The following is a 23,466-nucleotide window of genomic DNA, read 5'->3' on the forward strand; positions in this document are numbered from 1 at the left end:
CGTTTAGAAAGGACTTATCAGACTGTGTGTGAAACGGTGTGTTTTATTATAGGTTTCCCCTGTAGATGTGATACTCGAACCGCCCGGCATTCGATATTAAAAACAGGGTCTCATATTTTTATCTCCCGTCCGTGTAATATGCTAGCAGTTGTAGTCTCCCTTATTTGTATGATACGTTCTCTCAATTGAGTAGTCTCCCTTTTGGGGGGAAACTTCTTGTGAGGTTAATACTTGAGGTCGGTCTGCTGATTGTGGACTTGTTCTTCGAGCTCAGTTGATACAAGCCGACCTGAAGCAATTTGAACTCAAACGTCATTGCGGATCACATCGTCATTTGATCTTTATTTATGACGAAAATTGTCCACAAGATGTGCATAAAAGTACGAGTACACACTGGATAATAATTCTGGCGAAAACTGTATGGGGGCGACGTTGTGAAGTTCTGGAAATCCAGAAATCATACTTATATTAAAAATGACCTTTTTAACCTAGCGTTTCTGCCATTGGACAGTGAGTTTGTTGATTCACTCTCACTGTTCATGTATGGCCTCGGTGACAATATTTATTTATTTGATGTTTTACGCCGTACTCAAGAATATTTCATTTATACGATAGAGGCCAGCATCACGGTGAGAGGAAAGCGACGTTGCGAGAACTTATGACTATCCACAGGTTCTTGTAAGGGTGAGTAGTGTAACGTTTGTTGGTTACCACTTGTGGGTTGTGGGATTATGTCGGTCAATCCATCTATTAAACTGACCACCAAAGTGAAAAATTCCTGAGTGTCACAACAAATATATATTTATATGTATATGCATATATATTTTAGAGTACGTGGAAAAGTCTTCCAGGAACCTGCGGGTGGTCGTGGGTTTCCCCGGCCTCTGTCCAGTTTCCCCCCACCATAATGCCGGCATAAAACACCAATCAAATAAATAAATACATTTTGGAGTGAGGGAGGGTGGGGATGGAAGTATTGAAAATAAAACTACTGGATTGTTTATCGCCAGTAAAGTAGTAGATCTACTTACTCCTGTGGAACCGTATAAATGAAAAATTCTTCAGTATGTTGTTAAACAACAATCAAATAAATAAATTTCTGCCACTGTCTTAAATATTAAATATTCTGGAGTACAGGGCAAAATACGTTTTGTGGACATATAATCAGCGTTTTACTGTTCTCAGTGTGCGATTTGTTTACATGTGTGTTTACAACGCTTCATTTGTGATGTGAGCATGCAAACACAGGGTTTTGGAACCATTTGGAATACCCCACAGAGTTAAAGAACATGTTCTCCTACGTCCTCATACATGAACGTACACTTATATTAGATCTAATTCTAAACCCCTGTAAACCAAAGCCCCACATAACATTCCTGCTTGTCACTAACGGGAGAAAATACAAGGGTCACAACTCATCATCCGACAAAATAAGAACAACCCTTTTTTTATAAACAGTCTTGTGTTCTAAGCATTATTATAAGCAATAATGAAAAAAAAAATGAAACAGTTTGCATAGCACAATATCGTGTTGAAGACCGAGGCCTGTTAAAAGTTTGAGGCCAATACATGTAAAGGGGCATTACTCCGATGGCATTTGTACAGCATTTGTATATCTGAATGTAACGTCATACAGAATACCCAGTCTGTCAGGGTATATCAGCATGTTTGCGATCTAAGCACACGTATATTACAGACATTTGTGATCTGATTAAGTAATATACTCTCAGTGATCAGCGTTGAATAAATAAACTGTGAAAAAGTAATAATCTTAATACAAGTATACATTTGCTTTTACTCATAAACACATGAATAGATATAAATGGCTTCTGTTAATCAGAAAGAAATTTGTATTATATTCGATTGCATTAGCACCCTAAAAACATGACTTAAAAAGACTCCATGGAATTAAAATCAGAGTTAATTATTTTAGAATAACTGTCAGAAGTACCTGGTCATATTTAGTATGTGAAGTATTGCCACATTACAGTGTAATACAATTTTGGCATACGTATCTAGTCATGCATATCTTGTGATGTAGGCCCCTACAGCCAGTATTGTCATAACTGGTATCTGGTAACCTTCGTGTTTTTTTTTTTTTAAATCTTAATTATGACACTAACAAGTACACAGAATCGTCGCTTACTGTCAGCCTAGCCAGACGCATCAACCAAGGTTAAAGCTTAATATTAGGCACTATAGGGTCAATTAGTGTACTCTGAAATTTGACCACTCACCATCTTCAGCTAATCAGCGCCGATTTTGAATCACTTCAATGCGTCACATTCAGTATATATGTGGCTTAATGGCCCTATTAATGTAATTCGGTAAAATGTGCATAAAATAAGCGACATGATTATATTAAAGAGTTGCTCCATTTCTGAGAGATACTAGGCTGTATGTTAAATTTATACGAAGAAAACTTTACAAACTGAACTAAGATGTGCATTGCGTGAGGTCGACATATTACAGATGTGACGTTAAATGAGGAAGAGATCAGGGAATTTTGCTGAATTTTGAAGTTTGAACAGCGTCGATGTGGTGTGTTCGTGCGTGACATCTGACAAAAACAGAAACATCAGTCAAATTGTTACAGCATGCCTGGAAAAGAGGGAACTGATAGCCTTTAAATCTATGAAAGGAAACAAGATATTTTGATGTTCAGCATTAAAATCCTCTTCTAAAATGCAAAGGCTGTGCAACTGGCGTAGCTCTTCAAGTCAAGTAGGAGATGAATATAACTACATTTGTAATATATGAACAGTGGCAAAGGTTTCATTTCTATCAGAAACACCCACCTATACTGGTCTTTACCATTCATCAAATGGTGTCTGCTTTCAGCCGATATTTTTATAAGGCATAATTAACAGGAAACCAGTTGATTTGTGGGGTAAGCAACACGCAGAGACGTAATGTACCTTGCGTGTTGCACACATGCAACATAATAATGGCGCACTACATGCTTGATACGTGATACTTTATCAACAATGTTAGTTGATAATAATGCTATATCTTGTAGTAATGTACTCGTTGTGACATGGAGTTTTCTGAACACAGCACTCCTGCCATAGGGCAGTCTGTGTTTGAATCGTCAAATACAGCAGTTATCGACATATAACTAAATCAATGAGAATGTAGATTTCTTTTGTGCAGAAGATCCTTGAAACTTTCGAGAAAACACATTTCATTAATTATACAAAAACACAGGTACTTGACGTGTCGTGCTCACTGAGCGTACTTGTCTTTGACTGCAACGTGGTCTTGTTGAAGGCGAACATTCTCGCTTGCTTGGCCAGGTCCTGGAGTGTTGCTTGTAGATCGGCAGACAACTCTGGCATCATATGGCTCGACGGCTCGCTGATAGCTTTCGTCTCACTCCTGTTTACTGGCTGTTTGGGTTTCAAGAGAAAAACCAGTATTTGGCCAAGGTTTGTGCCAACGACAATGCCGTTACTTTGACAACTGATTTCAAGTATGACTGGAGTGGCATGCAAGTTACACGTTGCTACCAGTGTGTTATCTGAAACACGACAAACTTTCAGCAGATCACTCACGTCACTATCCACCCATACGGCGTAGTCTCCTTCATTTAGCAACCGAATCAAAGCTTTGTTGGCTCGACTGCCTGGCTGAAGCTGAATCAACATGGCGAAGGTATGCATATCAAATACTTGGAGACTGGAATCTATACCTCTTTTCCCATTTCTTGATAAAGATACAATGCCGTGCTCTCCAACGGACTGCAAAGTTCCCAATTTCTGAAGTGTTCTGACATCAACAATCTCCCCTCTACAAAGACCAGTTTTAGTCGGCTTGGATACGGCTAGAACTGCTGACGAAAATTCTCCCGATAAATTATGAAGGTTTCCCGAGGTGAACCCAATAGACATGCTTGTTTGAGTTGATGTGCTGAGATCGTCAACCTCTAGCATGCCTGATGTGTTAAGAAGCACTGCAGTGTCTCTCAAAAATACCACATCATAACAATTTTCATGAAGTCCTAGAATGTTTCCATTTTCACATGCCCTGATAGACGTGAAGTATGTCCCTTCCTCGTATGTCACCACTGCCATAAACTTGCCATTTTTGTGTATTTTTGCCAGGATGCAGTATGGCAGAGTGAAAGAAAAGACAAGATGGCTGTTTTTGAGGTCTATTATTCTTATCCGTCTCTGAGCAAGGCTACCCATCAGGAAGATTAACACCTCGCCATTTTCTGAACAGTCCATCTGGCAAACTTGCCCATACTGTCCAAACGGTAAAATGGTATTTTTCGTTCCATTGTCCAGGTTCCACAAAGTTAAGCCAAAATAATCAATCATTTGGTAGACTTCCCTGCTGTACCGGGCGACAGTATGTAATGATATGGCAAAGTTGTATGTAGGTGGTATAGCCAGGTGTTGAATGTAACTTTCTTTTAGTTTGCTTTGATTTGGCATAGGTGTTGCTGCCAGTTCATCCACGTTCCATAGTTTAATGGTCAAATCTGCTTTTGCAACCGTTGCCATCAAATTCGAAGAAAAATCTATTTTCAGCTGCATAATTTCATTGCTGTGAGCAGGAACTGATGTGATGAAATTTCCATTTTTAGCATCCCACATGACCAGAGGGCCATTCAGTTTATAACACACAACATATTTACTGTCAGCTGTAAACGTTGGTGAAAAGTGACAATGGGATTTGCCCTGGAAAAAGTCACGGGAATCAGGATGTTGAAGTATTACAGGAATCACCTCAGGTGTTTGAAGATTCCAAACGGCAAGGTAAAACCTTTTCAAGAGAGCGAGGGCAAATTTTCCATCCTGAGAAATATTTATGTCGGACACCTCTTGGGTGAACACGTCCGTGTTGTCCTCGGCAATACCAAGCTCTGGGCACATATTGGGAATGTCAATGAGATGCAGTTGTTGTCCAAATGTCGAACTTGTCTGATCCACGTCCACCACTTTCACAACACAACTTATCACATAGCCAATCAAGGCAAATCTACCATCCGGAGTTACTTTGAGTTGACTGGCAATGTTTTCCCCTGGAATGCTGAACACTTTCTTGCATGAAGCTATTTCATACATAGCTGTCTCTGATCTACTTCCGATAAGAATATGCTTATCATCAACTGTAAACACTACCAAAGCATACTCTGTAATGTTCACATTATATTTATTCAGAGTGTTGATCACCTTTCCAGTTTCCATGTCCAGGATGCCAAAGTCCACACAGAGATATCGCTTACCTATGACGATTTTGTGAAGATGTTGACTATGATTGTATTGGTACTGATGTAACAAGTCACCTGTCTCAGCCCAAAATATGCCCATATGCTTAGATCCCACCTTGTTAAGAGCAACAAGGTATTTCCCGTCTCTTGACAACAAGAGAAATGCTCGGAGATTTGGTTCTATAAAACTAGCATCCACCTGTTTCAAAAGTTCGCCAGAAGATAAGTCCCAGAAGCAAATCATTCCATCCCAGCCAAAACTTGCCATTTCTTTGCCAGGAAGGAAAACGACATCAACAATGGACTTATTATGGCCCTCGAGAGTCATGACCAAGGACCTTGTTGGTCCGTCAAAGCACTGGAATGGCACAGATAACATACAGTCACTTGTTTTTCCACAGCTTTCTAACAGCATTTTGATATAGTTGTCTGTCATACCAACGTCCTTTAATCTCCCACACAACTCTAAGGACAAACAGTCTGGGTTTGAATTTAAGGCTGTAGCTCCGAGTCGCAGGGCATCAACCACCTGTTGAACAGATCCTTCATCCGGGATGGTCTCTTGAGCTAGCCTCAGATCTGTTAAGAGCTCTTGAAGTGAAAAAGCCTTTATCTTGGCAATGTACCAGTCATAACTGTACAACACAACGTCTCTAAGATCCTGCAACCTTTGACTCTGAATCAGGTGCTGAGGCAGTTCCATTAATTTCCTTAGGTTGTACGTGTCTTGAACCTCATGATGGAAAGATAAAGGTTGGAGAGGAACTTTACGGTCAGCTTTACCTGACGAGTCCTTTAGTCCGAGTCTCGATATCAAAAACGATGAATAGGTAAATGGCTTCTGCTTTCCGCCTCCCCAAGTTCCCATGAAGTAGTCAGCCAGGATACTATGAATCTTAGCTGCAGTTGCATTATTAGACAGATATCGGTCTCTGGCCACTTCAATGAACTTCCTGTGATACCAGTACACAACTACAACGCCGTCTGCTTCTCTGTCAACCACATACCCTTGTAACTGAAGTCTCAGTCTAGTTAATATGGCAGGGGGGATGCGTCGTATAGGTGGCAGCCAGTAGGTGAACACAGAGTTTAATACCTCATCATCCAAAGATAACAAGTCTTCCAACTCCACCAGGGTCAATCCAGTTCTGGAAGCAGTTAGGTAAGCTAGGGCATGAGACACTAACACCTTTCCGTGCTCCACCTCTAACCTCTCAAGCATCTTATGGATTGCACCTTCAATGGAGGAGGACACGCTGTCCTCTGATACGGGAGTGTAGGACTTCCAGGTAGAGATTTCCTCGAACACTACCTTGCAGAATAGTGGTAGACTGCAGCTTTTAAAAACTTCTTGTACCACTGCATCTTGCTGTTTCGTCAAGGTTCGATTTGCTAACTGAAGCCTGCTGAATAAGGTTTCTTGAGTGAGCTCGTTCCCAAGAGGTTTGAGTTCAACGAAACTCTCGTTTTCTTTCAAAAATGTCTGCAAGTTTTTTAGAATGCTGTACATGTCAGGTAGGGTAGATAGCACAATTTTTACATTTGCCGGAAGAAGCTTGGGTAACCAGGTCAGCTTGAAGGTAAAGTTGGCAGGAGACAATTGGTCAACAGAGTCCAGGTAAATAACTATAGGACGTTTGGAACTTGCAACCTGCAAAGGACGTAGTTAACAGTGGGTGGTGTGTGTGGACAGATCAGAATCATTGACAAATCTAACGTACTTATTAAACAGAAAGCAGATTTTGTCTCAGCTTCCCTCAGAAGCGCCTTAAAATTTTGGGTCTTCAAATGTCTTTGTACACTAGATTACAATTTAAAACATTTATCTTATTTGTTTGATTGGAATTTTACACCGTACTCATCCGCAACTTGCTGACAGACCATCCCAAGAAAGACAGGAAGCCGGCATAAACATCTAAAGCATTGCCTATAATGATATCTTTTTGCACAGACACATCGTACTTTAAATCCTAGTTTAAGAAAATCTATGTATCATAAAATGCCCAATGAAAACAAATTAACTGCAGCTGTTATTACCTGAAGAAGCTCTCGGAAGTAAGATACCAGCTGAGCGTAATCAGACGGTATTGTGGAATGATTCTTGCCATACAGTGAACAGAGCTGATTGCAAATTGAATCCAGCGCGGTGCGTATGCCTGAACTGCTTGGGGTTATACCTGAAAAACCAAGCTCAATTTAAGTAGAAACCTAAATAGGCTGTTGATGAGGAATATTTAATTTGGCATGCGATCTTATATCAATCTACTTTTGGCTAAAATTTTCTTTATCAATTTATTCATTAATTTTTTTTACAAACATGAATCTACAGTAGACAAAGCTGTTGTCAAGGTGATCTATTCTAAACATATCAGTTCGTGCATGTGCCTGGATGTCCTCTGCATTAAAAGATCACTTATAGTGAGTAAAGCTGGATTTAAGTAAGAGTTGTTTCGATCACCAAATTTGCCATGACGAGCATCGAGTGACATATTTTTCTTCTTGTTTTCTTACCGAGGAATCTGATAATGACAACTGCAGATTCCTTCTTGAGCCAGTTATGTGTCAGACTTGCGCACTTCGCCATAACAGCAGTCTTCCCACTTCCAGATGGACCGTGAATAACAAAGGGTCGTTTGGACGACCCCCACACATACTTCTGAATTTCTGACAAGACATCTTCGCGTCCATGAAAGATACTTGTCCACACTTTAGCCATTTTCCGATGTTGCACTACCTCCGTTAGTAGCTTGTCTTTCTGAATGCCTGTCATTGAAGCCACGGACTTGTCTATGCGTTCTGTCATTTTCTTGTAGAAATCCACACAGAACTGATTGAGATAGTCCGCGTGCACCTCTGGATTGATCCCCACATCACCCGCCCACGATACGGTGTAATGGGAGATATTTTCCGCAGGTAACACACCTGGAATCTTCTCATCTTTCAAAACTTTCAGCATTTTAGTTGCCTCTTCATCGACTTCAGTAGAGTTCATGTCAATAAATTTGGCAGATTTTGTATGTTGCAGATTGTCCGAAATGTCCTGAATGTTCCTCATAAAACACAAACACTTTTGTGCTTTGTCGCCATCATATTGTAAAAGACCGTGCTGAATTTCGTTCTCAGTGACTGAAAAAGTCAATACATGCACCCGACTTAGTTCAATGCGTATGCTATATTCTGTGGTTGAAGGAAGGAGATATTCAACGAATATCATCAACTAGCCGGATTTCACCAGTAATACATGTGACCATTTGCCAACTACTACACTGTCGTCGCTGCGCTGGTTTTATTCGCTAAACTGTAGTCTTTAATATATACACATATATCTCAATGAATTACATTTTACACTGTTGATACAGAAGAATATTAATCGCATATGTATAAAATCGTTACAGTGAAAACCAGGGAGAGGGAGCTTAAGTTCTTTATATACATGTATTTTTGTCAGGAAGGCCCTGAGAACATTGGAGATATGAAAATGTCGAAAACACAATGCATTAAAGAAGGCACGAAAGTTCAATCGTTTGGTCTTTATTTTTCAATACGAAGTTAAGATGTGTCCTTTAATACAATAACCTGCCGCCTAGACCTCGACCGAATTCCTGCCAAAGGAAATTTTGGCTGTGATTGTGAGTGATTTTTCAAAAAGTTGAATATAGACTTCAGTATATCATTTTCTCAAATGTTTAGTGTTTTGTTACAATTCCTTTTTTCTACACAAAACTCACCAGATATAAAATATTTGTCCCTCGCTGCCATGTCTAAGTCTCCAGCCTCATAACATGAACTGGCGGCCTTACGGAGAGCAGTCATCAGTCTGCTGTAAATTTCGCCCCACTGCTTCTCGTCAGCGGCTCTTAGTGTGGGATCCTTTAAAAATAAGTAGGCCTACATTTAAGAACACTGTGACATTCAAGTGAAATGTTGTTATAACCCGAACTCCGGTTCACTTTAAATCATAAATTAGGCGAGAAGGCGGCAGTGTACGTGAGAAATTCTGACTCTGGCATCACGAAGCGATCTTAGACTTAAGTTAAAATTTCAAACCATATGAAAATTTTAATTTATGTTACATGGTAAAAATTTTGCTTCACAACGCAAATTCTTGGCAAGTTATTGTTTAAACAAATTTCATCTAAGGTAAGGGAAAGGAACATACAAACTTCAATCAGTTTTTACTCAAGTCTAGGATCGTTTCGTGATTTCGTATACGGTTCTAAACACCATCAGCCATTATAAACACCTGAGTTTAAACACCATCAGTAGTCATAAACATTCCACAAGCACTGCATCACTATCGGTCTGAGTCATCACACTAATAGCTTTAGTATGCCAGCAACAAAACAAAAACAGACATAATTTTATCCTGAAATGGACTGTCTCCTACCTAACTGCGCCAGATTTTGGTTCTCAATAATTATCGAACCGTTTTGCAAGAAGTCTATAGCGGATCAAAAATGGCCAGGACGTCGAAAGTGGAGGAAATGGCCCATTACTTGTCATGGTGAAGTCATGTTCCAACTTTCAGCTCATAACAATGAATCGTACTTGTTAACCGCAGATCGACCTGTGTCCCTCACATCCACAAAAAATAGTCGTAGCGGCCGAAATTTCCCTGTGTACGAGTGTTTGTGGTTAGGAAGAACCATGCTGTTAATGACGATTCACTTCGAGACTAACCATGCAAACACATGTTTTACATAGCTTTAGAGTGACTAGTATCCCCGCCAACAGTAGCCCCATGATAAATAAATATCATGCTCTATTCTGCGAACCAATCGCGTTTGGTAACATAACTCTTGTTTTTGGACACCTACACTGCCCGATGGATGAAGAGTGCCAAAAAATTAGTTCTCACCTGCTGTTTTTATTAATGCTGCCGGCCAGACTGTAGGAAAATACTGGGAATCCAAATCGATCCCATCAGGGAACAATGACTTTATCGGCCAAAAATACATGCCTAGCTCTCAGTCAATTTATTTACTTGGTTGAGCATACGACAAAGGTATAATACATGTATTTATGGGAGATGAAAATGTCCCACAGACCTATGCCAGGTAAGTGACAAATCTCCGGACTTTTCGAGATCCACAGGCCTATGCCAAATACGGGGTAAATCGCCGGACCTATGCTGGGTACCGGACAAACCTCTGGACTACCCGAGATCCACAGACCTACGCCAGGAACCTGACAAAACCCCAGACGTTTCGAGATCCACAGATCCTATACCAGGAACCTGACAAACCCCCAGATTTCGACATCCACAGATGAGAATTGTCAGGGAAACCAGAGCGCCTATGAGTAATGACTGACCGTCTCATAATTACCGGTGAACTTCAGGCTGTTCTTGTATGTATATATATATATATGACTCAGGAGCCTCCCACCAATGCGGTCGCTGTGAGTTCATACCGGTCATACGTGGGAAGGTCTGTCAGCAACCTGCTAATGGTCGTGAGTTCACCCCCCCCCCCCCCCGTCCCTGCCCGTTTTCCTCCCACCATAATGCAGGCCGCCGTTGCATAAGTAAAATATTCTTGAGTACGGAGTAAAACACAAATCAAATAAATAAATATATATACTGATGTTACTTGGCAATTTTTTCAGATCCATGGGGTACTTCTGTAATAAATTATTAATTGTACCGACCCACCGTCTCATTGAAATGTGTCAGAATGCTGTTGATTGGCTGCAAAACGTAGCGAAACGGAACTGAATTCTCGTCGATCTTGAACCAGGTGTTGATCAGATTGAGAACTTCCTCATCGTCCCTCATCACAGACAACAGTAACTCAAACTCGGGCTGGACAATGTGCGTCGGGAAGGGCCGGCTACCGTACTTCTGGCCCATTAGTATCTGTGCAGAATTATTTATTTATTTATTTCACTAGTCTTGTTTAACATCATAAAGCAAGCATCTTTCATTTATAAAGCAATAGTCAGATGCAGGAGGTGAAAGGAACTGGAGTGGCCAGAGTCACCCAGAACACTTTGCCAGGTGGATCACAGAGGATTGAAAGCCTCAACTGATCCAGCGAGGGTTCAAGCCTGCAACATAACTTGTCGGCCCGCTAGGATAAGGCGAGTACAACATCACTGTTGGCTAAGCCAACAAGCGGGGAATATAGAAATAAAGAAATAAGTCAATATTTTATTATAGCCTTCCTTTTCAAACAAGGGGTTGAGGAGTACATCTTTTGAATTTCATTTAATTCAATTCTTGCGCACCCTTTTTGTTGCCTCTGCCTCAAAATGGGGGAATTGAAACCTACTCATCATACACTGTATTGATGGTATCTAATGTGTCCTATCATGTTTTATGGGCAAATCTATATCCACCAAAAACTTCCAAAACTTTACAGCCAAAGCTCGTGTCAAATAAAATTTAGCACAAAGGTCAAGGCATCTCTCAGTATTCCTCATTTACAGATACATTCTGGGTCTGAGAAATGACAAACAAAGCAGAGTACCACAAAGTTTGGTCCTATGGATAGTTCTTGGCAATTCCTGATCTCTTGCAGACACAAGCTGCTGGCCTGGTGGTCATTCTGAGCATCAGCATGGACGCCCCATCTCATGTCCACTGCCTGAAACCGGGAAAACAAAATACACAAGATAATCGTTTAACATTCCACTAGTTATGGACGGCATCAGCGAGGCAGTGTTGTAATATCATTGATTTAATGAGGCTATGATTTAAACCTGTGGAGATCTTCAATCATCAAATTCCTCTTGCGTCCCTCAACACAGTGACGATTTCAAAGCTTTCCGTCAAATGATTGTGTTCGACACGGCCCAGAATATGTAGGCCTTTCATTTCACAAAAAGTATATTCGCAAAGAATAAAGTAAACATTCACAATTTTCTTCAATGGCTTTAGATGTGCGAGATCAATTGCGAAAATACATCATATTAATTGTTTATTCTGTTAATACAGTGATAGAGTTAAAACACCGACACAGGTCACCATAAGCGTAGAATGCCACTCTAATTTGACAACATAACTTCCATGCATTTACTGTCTAATAATCTACTGTTTGTTTAACGTCACTTTTCAACATTATTTCAGGAAAATAATCGCTTTCATAACGCGAGGCAAGTCCATTTTCTCGTAACTTTTCGGAATGATACCATTAGGTTAGGTATTTACAAGGAATGTTAAAAAAAGATAGTTCTACGAAGTTTTGCGAAAGTCGTCTTCATTAAATCAAGCTCGCGATGTTTAACAGCATCATCTGAGATATACAAGACAACAGCATATTATACATGGTAAAGCCAGAGCTGTTAGGACAGTGTCATTGTTAAAAAAAATAGTTACTGTCACGTACGGTGAAATACGGCCTCATGTCAGTTGATCTCATTTAGGGATTTATTCGAACTGTTCATGCCAATGCTTAAATAGTAGTAACTTACAACCCCCCTCCCCCCTACAGAACCATAACTTTTTCAGAATAAGGTAAAAAATATATGCAGTGATGCTAATTGCAATATACATGTATTGGACGTCACTGACCACGAATTACTCAAATATAAGCGCCATGTCCGACATTCGTATACCATTCTCAGTCCCTAAAGGGCGTTTCAAGTCGATTATCGCAAGATCCATTTCCAAAACAACGTTTAACACTTGCTCCCAAAGACAAAGATATGTAAGAAATTATACATATAGGAAATAAAGCCGGTAACACACAAGAGAGAAGCGGTCATCAATTTTCAATGATGCCGGCCAGACAGTTGATATTTCAGGCATGAATTCCATATCAAAGTTCAAATTCGTAGTCCATGAATGAGTTCCAGGTCAAATAACAATTAAACAAGGTATCTCAGTCGCGATTTGATTGCACCTGTTCATAAAGGCATCATGCAGATGTAATAAGAATGGCTGCCTTTACGGCCCCTAGCCCCAAGTTAAGCGGTATAACAGATAGTGATTCAAAAGTAACGGACGATTACGTCTTTCCCGTTAATATGTAAGGATCTCATACTACAAGAGGCGCCATCTACGATGTTACACATGACATGCTGGTCTGTATAAAAGCTGTCTACAAGACAGACGGTTTAACTCTGCAACCAACGCCACCTGTGTTGTTAAATACCATGTGCGGGATAGATATGTACATAAGGATAACAGCGCTGTCTATGTGGCTGATCACAACGTAGATCACCAGAGATTCTGAACGCTCTGTCCATACCTGCCAACGAGAGTGTTATACTCATTGTAAAATATGAGAAACTTAGAACGAAGGCGTTTGATGGAGTATCCTTGACAAACTAGTTTTTGAATTAACGACTTGTCACGCAGATTAAAGTCATCACAATTTACGCAAGATCTAACAAATGCTACAAGGGAGATATGTATACGCCATAAGCAGGAGCCTTTGGTGTATTGCTATCCAAATAAGGATAATTTACAATATCAAACTTGAAATCATCCCTTTTGTCGTAAAGGCGGCGTGAAAGGTGACCTTGTTCGTCTTTGTACAGATTAAAAGCTTTTAAGGAAAGTTCAACCTTTCTAGCAATAATTATATGGTGACGGGCCAATAACGGCATACACACCTAACGTAAGCCAGCTATTGTACTTAGATGCATGTCATATCCCTTTATTCTGGGAGCAGGGAAAATAGGTCAAATGAATAAGTATCAGGTAAATATTTATTTCGTCTACATTGGCAACCTTTCGCATGTAAGGTCTATAAACCTGATAAGCCACCTTATATTTTGAACTCTGCTGGGGGTCCCAGCGGGACCCCCGCAGCATATACACATTGTAACTTTCCACAAGAATACAAACATGCATATCCCGTCTGAAGGTGTTAATTGTCTATTTCATATAGTAAGCATATACCATTATTTTTTGTAAGCGGCACAAAACATTAACACATTTTAAGACTTGTATATACGCCATTGTCGAAAAAGTATGAAAAATATTACACAAACCTGAAATTCCAGCCCGTGTTCGTCCCTGCAATAATCTTTCAACTTTGGGTACACTCTCTCCATCAGTGCATTTCGCTCCCAGATCATGTCTACAAAATGAAAGGAAAAGACCTTTAAAAATCGAAGTGTGCATCACCCAATAGACCACTTAAAACTGTGCATAAATATACTTTCGTTTATTTTTTTAGATTTTTGTGAACAGAGTTAAATGGGTTTAAACGTTTGAACTCTAAGGTGGGCTTTATGGACCATATTATTAGAGTTTACGAACTCTGATGTCACAGGAAGTTTTTTCAAGGCGTCACAGGAAGTTTTTCTAACTCCCATCAGGTCACTGAATAACTCTTTCTACCTAGGAGTGAAAGATTACTGAAATAATCTTCCCTAACATTTCTTCCTTCTGGTGAACATCAGGGAAAAAAAGATGATGTGACGTCAGAGTTCCTAGATACCGTCAGCATGGTTCATAAAGCCTCCATTATATTCAAGTATTTAAATGCCTTTCAACACTCTAACAATCTAACAAAAAAAATGAAAGTATTTTTACCCCTGGTTTTCAGTTGTCTATGTAATGAACTTTACTTAATATTTTAGCTTTCTTCTACTTTAAAGTGTATCAAAGTGAATAATCAGATAATCATGATAATTTCACTCATATGACGACGAAGGTGTGCATGTAATGTGCCGCCCCGCTCGAGCCATTATTCTGACACGGGTCAACCAGTTGTTGCGCTATCCCCTTCATGCTGAACGCTTACAACTTCCTATAAATACTCACGTCCAAAAGAAACTATACCAAGGCTTTGAGAGACGACCGAACAAAAGCAACCACATGTTGCATATGCAAGAGATATGTATTCAAGAGTGATGTTTTGGGATGGTGTTAACTAGATGAGATTCCATGATAGGGGAAACATTTTCATGAACAGTCACACAAAGACGCATGTGTGTCCGCATGAAAGACGTTAAATCGCAAAAAAATCGGACGTTAGTATATATATCCCTGTTGGAACAGGAAAATTTTGTTTGCAATGGTTTTTCAGTTCCCGGGCCCACCTTCGCTTAAAAGCATTTGTACTGTGTACTTAAAATGTAAAAATAACAGATTCCTGATACAAGTAGTTAAGAATGACCCCGTACTTCACTATAAGCTGTTTTTCGATACGCTCTACAGGCAGCGAAATTTGGCCTGCCGGCGAAACCCAGAAATCGGTTACGTCTTTTCCGCCTCGCCTAACCGATCATTCGGTTACGCCACGTATGTTTATCAACCCGATCGGTTACGCTAATTGTTTACGTGGTTTATGTTTCAGGCATCATTCTGGATCATTAATAAAAGTATTCAGCTCAATGTTATGTTTGTTTTTCTTTTCTATATCTAGCAGCTCATACCGTAAGGTTGGTGAACAAAAGAAAGAGAAATTTTACACTCACACGGTGTTTCAACGTTGTGTGTTGCCTGGTTGGTACTTGACTCCTGTGGCACATTTTTACGTGAAATTCCGTTATACAGGCTTATATGTGAAAAGATAAGTCAAAATAAATAATTTGAGTATTATCTCAAAGCCTGTAAAGCATATATGAATGATTACATTTCCATGTGACCAGCACAGGCAGCTGGCTGTGGCTGACTGCATACTGGCCGCGTTGTGATTATGAAAGCTGTTCAGTCCAGTTTATCTGTAGTTACCTAATGCACACTAACTCTAAGGACGTTCTCGTTGGACAGTTGGCCTAACCGATTTTCCGGTTAGCCAAATTGAACCGCACGTAACCGTTGCGCGACCGACGGTTTCGTTCGCGCCAAATTTCGCTGCCTGCTCTACATACATAACTCAGAGAGCCCAGATTAAACTACATGTACAGATATATTGGCAATGCACGTAAAAAGTGTGTGAAGGCATTCATAATTCAGGCCCCAACCCTTTGAAAGGAGCCCCACCCCCCTCCCTCCACTCCTACCCTCCCCAATCCCCCCCAGACACCTGTGTCTGTTCAACATCATCCATCGCCTATGTTTTTGTTAGGCTATAGGCATGTCATGCTTCAACGTCAGTAAATTCAGTGTTTTACAGACCAGGTGAGGGACCCGACTCCTGCATGTATGCATGCTGTGTTATGCAATTCAAAGGATTTTTATGGGCTTCAAACAGTCGCGCTTGACCTTCGCCCTGAATGGAGAGCTGATCGACAGGGTTTGGGTCAGCCGATGCTTTGCCCATAGACCTTTAGGCCAACTCATGCGTCAAATCAATGGGTGTTTTGGACGATATACTGGTCGCATGCATGCCTCGGTTGTTCACATGCACGTATAGTTTTCGCCTGATTACCCGAGGAAGGGCTATATAACTCTAAAAGTATGCAAGCAGCCTACCGGTATATTTATTTATTTGGTCGGTGTTCTACGCCGTACTCAAGAATATTTCACTAGTACCACAGCGGCCATCATTATGGTGAGAGGAAATCAGAGCCAGGAAGAACCCCACGACCATCCGGAAATTGCTGCACATCTTCCCTCTTACTCAAGCAGCCTACAGTATATACATGTATGTTCATAGCGCAGCCATGTTAATACACACAGGGTCCGTATGATCAGTATACAGTACATGACAAGCACCAGATCATCAGCAGACTGAATGCAGCCCTATACAATATGAAGTCAAACCCATCAAACACGCATAGAGTAACATTTTCTGCGATTCTCACATAATTTGTGAAATGTGAACAATAAGGACCTATGTGAACATAGGCCTATATGACAGGACTAGCTGCTGTTTGGAGTACCGGTAGGTGTTCCACAATAACGGAGTCAAAAAATATCACACGGATGTTTGATTTTGTAATCATGGATATTTACATTAATCTGATTATAGGCGATTGCACGACTACGAGTGGGTCCACTGTATATGTGTGTACGTAACTAGGGCCGTCGGGTAAACAGAGCAAAGTCTTCACATTAGCCATTAAGGCAAGGCAGCCATAGGCCATGGCGTGTCTGAACGTCCCATACGCTTAGTATTCTAACCTGAAAATGTCGAACTGATGAACACCCGAACGATTTTCGAGGAGATTTCCGGGACTTTGCTTGCAGTTCCATCCAGCAATGATCTGTGATAAGCTTGTTCCATTTTTTCTCCCATCTTCACAAGGCTACCCAGCCATACCAACCTGTCGCCTATTTGTCCGTCTTCATGCTAGTGTGTATTCTTCCAGGGGAAGATAACTCTCAGCCCTATTGAGCGAGACTCACTGCATTGTTCCCTGATAAATGTGAAGTGATCCAGCTACGGTTGCAAAAAAAAATAAGAAAAAAGAAAAAATAAAGAAGAAAAAATAAAGAAGAAAAAAATAAGTCTCAAGTAGTATAACATTTGGTGAAGTATATTAGCATATACAACTTATATGCTGCAGTGAATATATTGTAAGGGGCATTGTCAAAATATGGTCAGTTACCGCAATAAATACCCAGTGGTTTTAGTGCACGGCTAAAATTGTTGAAGAAGTTGGTACATCTATATGATTGTAGGCCTACATGTATACGTATCAATGGTAATCTGGCTAACTTAGCGTACTGAAATGCTGAAATGCTAAAGGTTAAATCAAGGCTAATGTAACTTTAATCATATGTAAAAAGTGATTTTAATGCTGTAAGTAGGACAATTAAGCATAAATTTGGACAAAAATGTACATGCAAAATTAGCAACACTAAATGTAAGAACATACGCTAAAAGCAAAATTGTTAATGCTAATTGTAAATAGTTGAAAATCAATTCACTATTACAGTAACTTTATAATAGTAATTGCTTTTTTTTTACATCAATGTGTATCAGTCATGAATTAAATATTTGGTTATGTCGGCACAACGTGTGATATTATTTCTATCAGTAAATCAAATTATAAATGACTTTTACACAATCTTAATTAAATTCCACTCAAAAAAGGGAAGGTATCATATATGCTACCATATTTCCCTCTCTGGGTGTTGTGCATTGTAAACACAAAATGCTAAACATAATCAGGCCAGTAGATTGTAGTAAAATTGGACCTTAACAAAATTAGTATCAAAAAGATGGGAGAGATGCCACCTACTATGTCGGGAAAAGGTTAAAAAGATCATGAATATGTGTCATATATCTATTGTCTGTTTGTTTGTTTGTTTAATTACATGTTCAAAAATTATTATCTTATACATCGGTGGTCAGCTAAATAGGTGGTGGAAACTGAAGTGTCCTGGAATTGGTAAGCCAGTAACATTTGGCAATCAGTTACTGACAAACTTTTTTATGTGTGAACAAAGAGATTGCACAATGCACAGAAGCACTGCAACCACTTTACTGTCAGTGAGACTCCACCGGCAAGGAGGGCAGGGAAATACAGAAATACAGTTCAAGCCTTAGCTTGAATATGGAACGGTTAAGAGTTTTGCTGTTCACCATGCAGCCACGTTCACATGATGAATACAATAAACACAACCACTGCACATTTTGAACCCAGCACCGAACACTTGAACAAAAATGCATGCCAATTCAGAGAATTGAGATCCAGTGCTACATATACACAACTTTTGATTTGTAAACATGATCTAATCTTAAAGGATACATGAAAAAGATTATGGTTTAAACTTACCGGGAACATAGGACTTCATTAACATCCCCAATTCGAGATCTTCCTTCAACCGAGTTGATTTGACATCTATTATCCTTGACATCACATAAACTGCAGACTACTTATTTCTGTACTGACTGCTAGGGCCTTAGGAAAACTGTCATATAAAGCCACTTTTATGCCCTTACAGGCACTGCAAAGCGTATTTAGGCTTAAGCATGTTAGCTCACATCCTAAACCAGATACCAGTACTAAGAATTAAAAACCAACCATTTCATTTCTCCTTTAAGGTTCCACGGAGTGAATTTGCACACCGAACTTCATCAAATAAAATAACATTTAGACGTGTTTCTGCACGGAAGCCACACCATGACAGATAGACAATCATATTAATATCCCATGCTTTTCACAAAAGTGTGGGATGAAAATACTTAGTACCTAGGTAATAATGCTTAAAAGTTTGAAATTTCATGGTCTCCAGTTAGAAACTTGCCCTACTTTTTACAAATATGTATTTCAGCGAATTTAAGTATATCTCCATACAACAACACAAGATGTGCAAGAAAATAACTTGAACATTCAGACTGAAAATCATGTCAATATTTTATTTGTAGAATATCTGTGTTTCTTGCTTCTTGACTTACAAATTCTTACTAGCACTCGTAAGATACACAAGTTGTCAAAAAGAAGTGTTGACACCTTAAAACACCTGTCGCGATTAGACTTTTATCAGACCCACATCCACACATAATATTATACATATGTAGGTTATCCTTAGCATTTTGGTTACTTTCTGTTAACCCAACAATCTTTACCTTTATTAGTGGGGTTATTGACTGTTTGATCACGCTGGTTCGTCCTGATATTAAAATACTAGTCCCCGCCAAAAAAAAAAAAAAAAAAAAAAGAAAGAGGACAAATATCACAACTATGATTAGCAGATATTGTAAGCATTATCCTTGCAACATATTGTACATGCCTTCTCAAGGTTTTCGGACAGACAGCATTTGTTTCAATACCACAAAACACTCAATCATTTTTCTGCCATCTTATCAACGTCACACAGCTTGGTCGTGTTTTCACATTTGCAGCTGACTTGTACAAACAGTCCTTTGGACACTGATCCAATACATGCAGTGATACAAAACTCCATTTATTACAGCCACCATGTTGTAGAGATATGGACAGTGTCAAGTCACACAAGTGGTAATACTTCCTAAAGTAATGGAAACACTGTGAAGAGTCCAAACACGCATGCTGTCCATCTCACACAATGTAGTCTCAACATGTCACAGACATCGATGTATACATGAATATCTACGATAATCATCCAGCTACTTTTTGCGATCAAAAGGATCTGACCAAACCTTCATGCCTGGAAATAAAAAAAAATGAAGTTTATAAGGAATTTACATTGAAACTGTATCATACAGCAGTTAACACTTCCTCCCATCAAGGTTTACGCCAACTTCAAGACTTCATATGCATAGGACCATTGTTGCGTACTCCCAAATGTGAAATTAACTCAGGATGAACACACTTAATTGTATGTTCGCATGCTTTGCATTTTTTATGTCATACTTTACAACAGTATTGCAGTAATATGAAAGTGAGGAGTTCTTATGTATGTGTATATATACTGTGTCTTCTAGTGGCACCAAAGCGCTGTATCATGGAGAAGATACCAGATATGACACCCCACCCAGTCACATAATACTGACACAAGGCCAATCAGTCCTGTTTCCTTGCTCTAACCTCTGTGCTGAGTGCCATGTGAGGCAGCTGTAAGTACCATTTTTAAAGTCTTTGGTCTGACCTGGCTTCAAGGCGTATGCTCTAACCATTAGGCCATCGAAGCAGTCAATACATTTATTTGATTGTTGTTTGTCATACTCAACAGTTTTTCACTTATATGACGACCATCAGTTTTATTGATGGAGGAAACCAAAGTGTACCTCATGTGTCCTGGCGATTTAAAAGCAAGCACCTTCAATGACTAGACCACAGCCCACTCCTGGATAGGACTGACGATGCTCTGAATGCAGTGTCATGGAAGCTTGCATTATCTTACCTGCAGCAAAGAAGGCAAGAGTGCAGCATGCAGCAAGGCAGGTCTCAATGCCAGAGCAGGTCTATATTCACAGTGTTGCCTCACTGCAGTGCCATACCCAAGATACAGAACAGAGTCACAGTATACTAACATCTGGCTGATGAATACTTGACCTAATTTCTTTGATAAATATTACTTTTTTTGTTTTTATTTATTTATTTCACTGTTTATTAATGCCACACTAAAACACTTTTGCACTCCTACAATGGCAGTCAGTATTATTGAAAAAGGAAACTTCCATTCCCTCGGTAACCCACTGATATTTGGCAATTTGCTGGCATTTTGCATTTCAGCAATTTCACATAAATGAAGCAAACTCTATATACCTTTATAATTGGATTAAGGAAACAAAAGCAAAATGGTTGAGTCAGCCAATTTCAGGTCTTCACACAAAGTATAATTTTATTAGTGTACACCTATCTCATTTGTCACTCAGTACTGACAGGACTGGTTGGCCTGGTGTCAGTATCATGTCTCTGGGTGGGATGCCCTGTCTGGTGTCTTTTGTATGATATTTCAGGGACGGCAGCAGGGATTCGCCCACAAGAAGACATAGTATGTGTACACACACCTAATTACTCCTTATCGTCATATGACTGAAAAATCGTTCAGGCATATTCAGTGCATACACACATTTAGGCTAGAGGCAAGGATATGGGGGTTCCCAGGTCTGACTGTACATTTTAGGCATGTAATTTCCAATTTGTTGCTGTCATCACACTATTTCATTTTATGTGATGATGCTGAAACTGTCACAACTGGTATGTAACCTCCATTAAATTTTTTGACTTACACTTTCAACATTTTGAATAATTGCATGTTTTGGAGGGTTATTGTTTGGCCCTCACAATATACTGACCTCCTGGCTGTATCTTTTCTCTGTCAATTCCTTCCCTGGCTGTTTTCTGAATGTCCTCTGAAACAGAAAGCAACACTGAACAGTTTTCAAATAATTTAAAGCTAATCGGTTATAACTTATAAAACCATTATCTTGAACTTAAATGCATTTTTAAAGTCAAGTTACCAGAAAACACATCACATTGCAGCTAGAAAACACTTCATAACATGGTTGAGAAAAGTAGGTTTTATTCCCTTATTTACCAAATATGTAGTATAGCTCTTCTAAACAACTTCCTACTACTGAATCCTGTATGGAAAAAGGCCACATCTTTCAATGCAAAATGTAGAGTGTTTTGTTTTCTTTTCACCCTTTCCTGTACGTACATATACAATGCATGTCAGTTTTGATCACTGTGATTCTCACTAATTAATGTTTTTATAACATGTAAATGTACAATTTTATCAGGTGAGATAGAACCATTATACCAAGCTGGCAATTTCCCAAATTCAAGTGATACGGTGTCGTAGAGAAACAGGGCTTGATCTTACTGAATAATTTGGGTACCCTGTTGATTCATAAAGCTGTCACTTTGACCATTTGCATGGCTGACGCATGGTGGTCGGCATGCTAGCCCAGGTCTTTGCCCCAGGAGCCTTTCACCTATGCAGTCGCTGTGAGGTCAAGCCCTGCTCAGACTGGCTTCCTCTCCAAAAACGCAAGGAGGTCTGCCAGCAACCTGTGGATGGTTGTGGGTTTCCACCCATCATAATGCTGAGAGGATTCATGAGTAAAGCGTACAACCCCAATCAAATTAATAAATATGACAATGAAAATATTGTCATTTGGGATCCCAGAGTTCTCAACCTGGATCAAGCCCTCAGAGATCAAAGCTTCATTATATGCAATTCTATCTTAGCAAATTTTCATTCAATCTTTTGGCCTGTAACTGATTCAGGTTAACATGGCATACTGTGGGCTAACTCACTGTCCTCTTAATCATGATCTCTAATCCAGGTGTGAGGTGTGCAACTTAAGTGTGATATCGGGAGAGCAAGAAATTTGTAAATAACAAAAAATGTCATTCACATATGATCTTACTTTTCAAGTTTTGGTAGGTGATGAATTGGAATTAGAATTTGTTGAAAAATGTTATCATGGAAAGGTCAAAAAAACTGATCTTCTCCAAATCCCTTTACATTAACATCTGGGTTATGTTAAACTGTCTGTGTCTCTTACATGTTTTTGCCCCTATCAGTGTTATACCTAGCTCCAACATAACAACTGTATTAGTCTCGGGTTATACATATGATAGTAGAGGCAGCACATGGTATACAGGGGTTTGAACACAGGTATAAACAGATTTTTAACCGATGTGCGCACTTACGCCACTTTTTTGGATTTAAATAAGGGTCTATTATAATTGGATATAAGGCTACCCCGATGGTGCCCACAACCCCCGTTATAAACAGTCCATATCGCCATCCTTTCATCAGCACCATCTCGACTGTCCACAGTCCAGGCACCATGCACATAGGCCGGATGTACCCAACAGAATGTGCAGAAAAACTCAGTCGAGGGAAGATGGGGTCAATCAGGTCAAACTTGCAGCAACTGTTGCTCATTTAGCGAGTTTTTGATTCACGTTGAATTCCTTTTTGACATCGCATTTTAGAAGAATCTGGTGCAAGATATGTTCGTGTTATACACTCAGTTATTGTGTCAAGGCATGACAGTGTTCAGTTAGAAGTGGTT

At 39.7% G+C, this 23,466-nt stretch overlaps 2 protein-coding genes across 2 annotated transcripts; both read right to left on the reverse strand.

Annotated features, from left to right (window-relative positions):
* Positions 1-426: 426 nt before the first annotated feature.
* On the reverse strand, positions 427-17,357 carry LOC135473162 (NACHT and WD repeat domain-containing protein 2-like). The gene is made up of 8 exons (XM_064753002.1): positions 17,184-17,357; positions 14,159-14,247; positions 11,689-11,805; positions 10,872-11,075; positions 8,947-9,088; positions 7,730-8,344; positions 7,256-7,395; positions 427-6,869 (listed from the first exon to the last, which is right to left on the reverse strand). The coding sequence occupies exons 1-8, from the start codon at positions 17,296-17,298 to the stop codon at positions 3,192-3,194; spliced, it is 5,100 nt and encodes a 1,699-aa protein (XP_064609072.1). The 5' UTR covers positions 17,299-17,357; the 3' UTR covers positions 427-3,191.
* Positions 17,358-19,348: 1,991 nt separating this feature from the next.
* On the reverse strand, positions 19,349-23,464 carry LOC135473003 (small integral membrane protein 20-like). Its single transcript, XM_064752770.1, has 3 exons — positions 23,099-23,464; positions 21,733-21,789; positions 19,349-20,138 (listed from the first exon to the last, which is right to left on the reverse strand). Exons 1-3 carry the CDS (start codon positions 23,334-23,336, stop codon positions 20,098-20,100), a joined length of 336 nt encoding a protein of 111 aa, XP_064608840.1. The 5' UTR covers positions 23,337-23,464; the 3' UTR covers positions 19,349-20,097.
* Between the last annotated feature and the right edge of the window lie 2 nt (positions 23,465-23,466).

This window comes from Liolophura sinensis, chromosome 8 (genome assembly GCF_032854445.1).
Source record: "Liolophura sinensis isolate JHLJ2023 chromosome 8, CUHK_Ljap_v2, whole genome shotgun sequence".
NCBI lineage: Eukaryota > Metazoa > Mollusca > Polyplacophora > Chitonida > Chitonidae > Liolophura > Liolophura sinensis.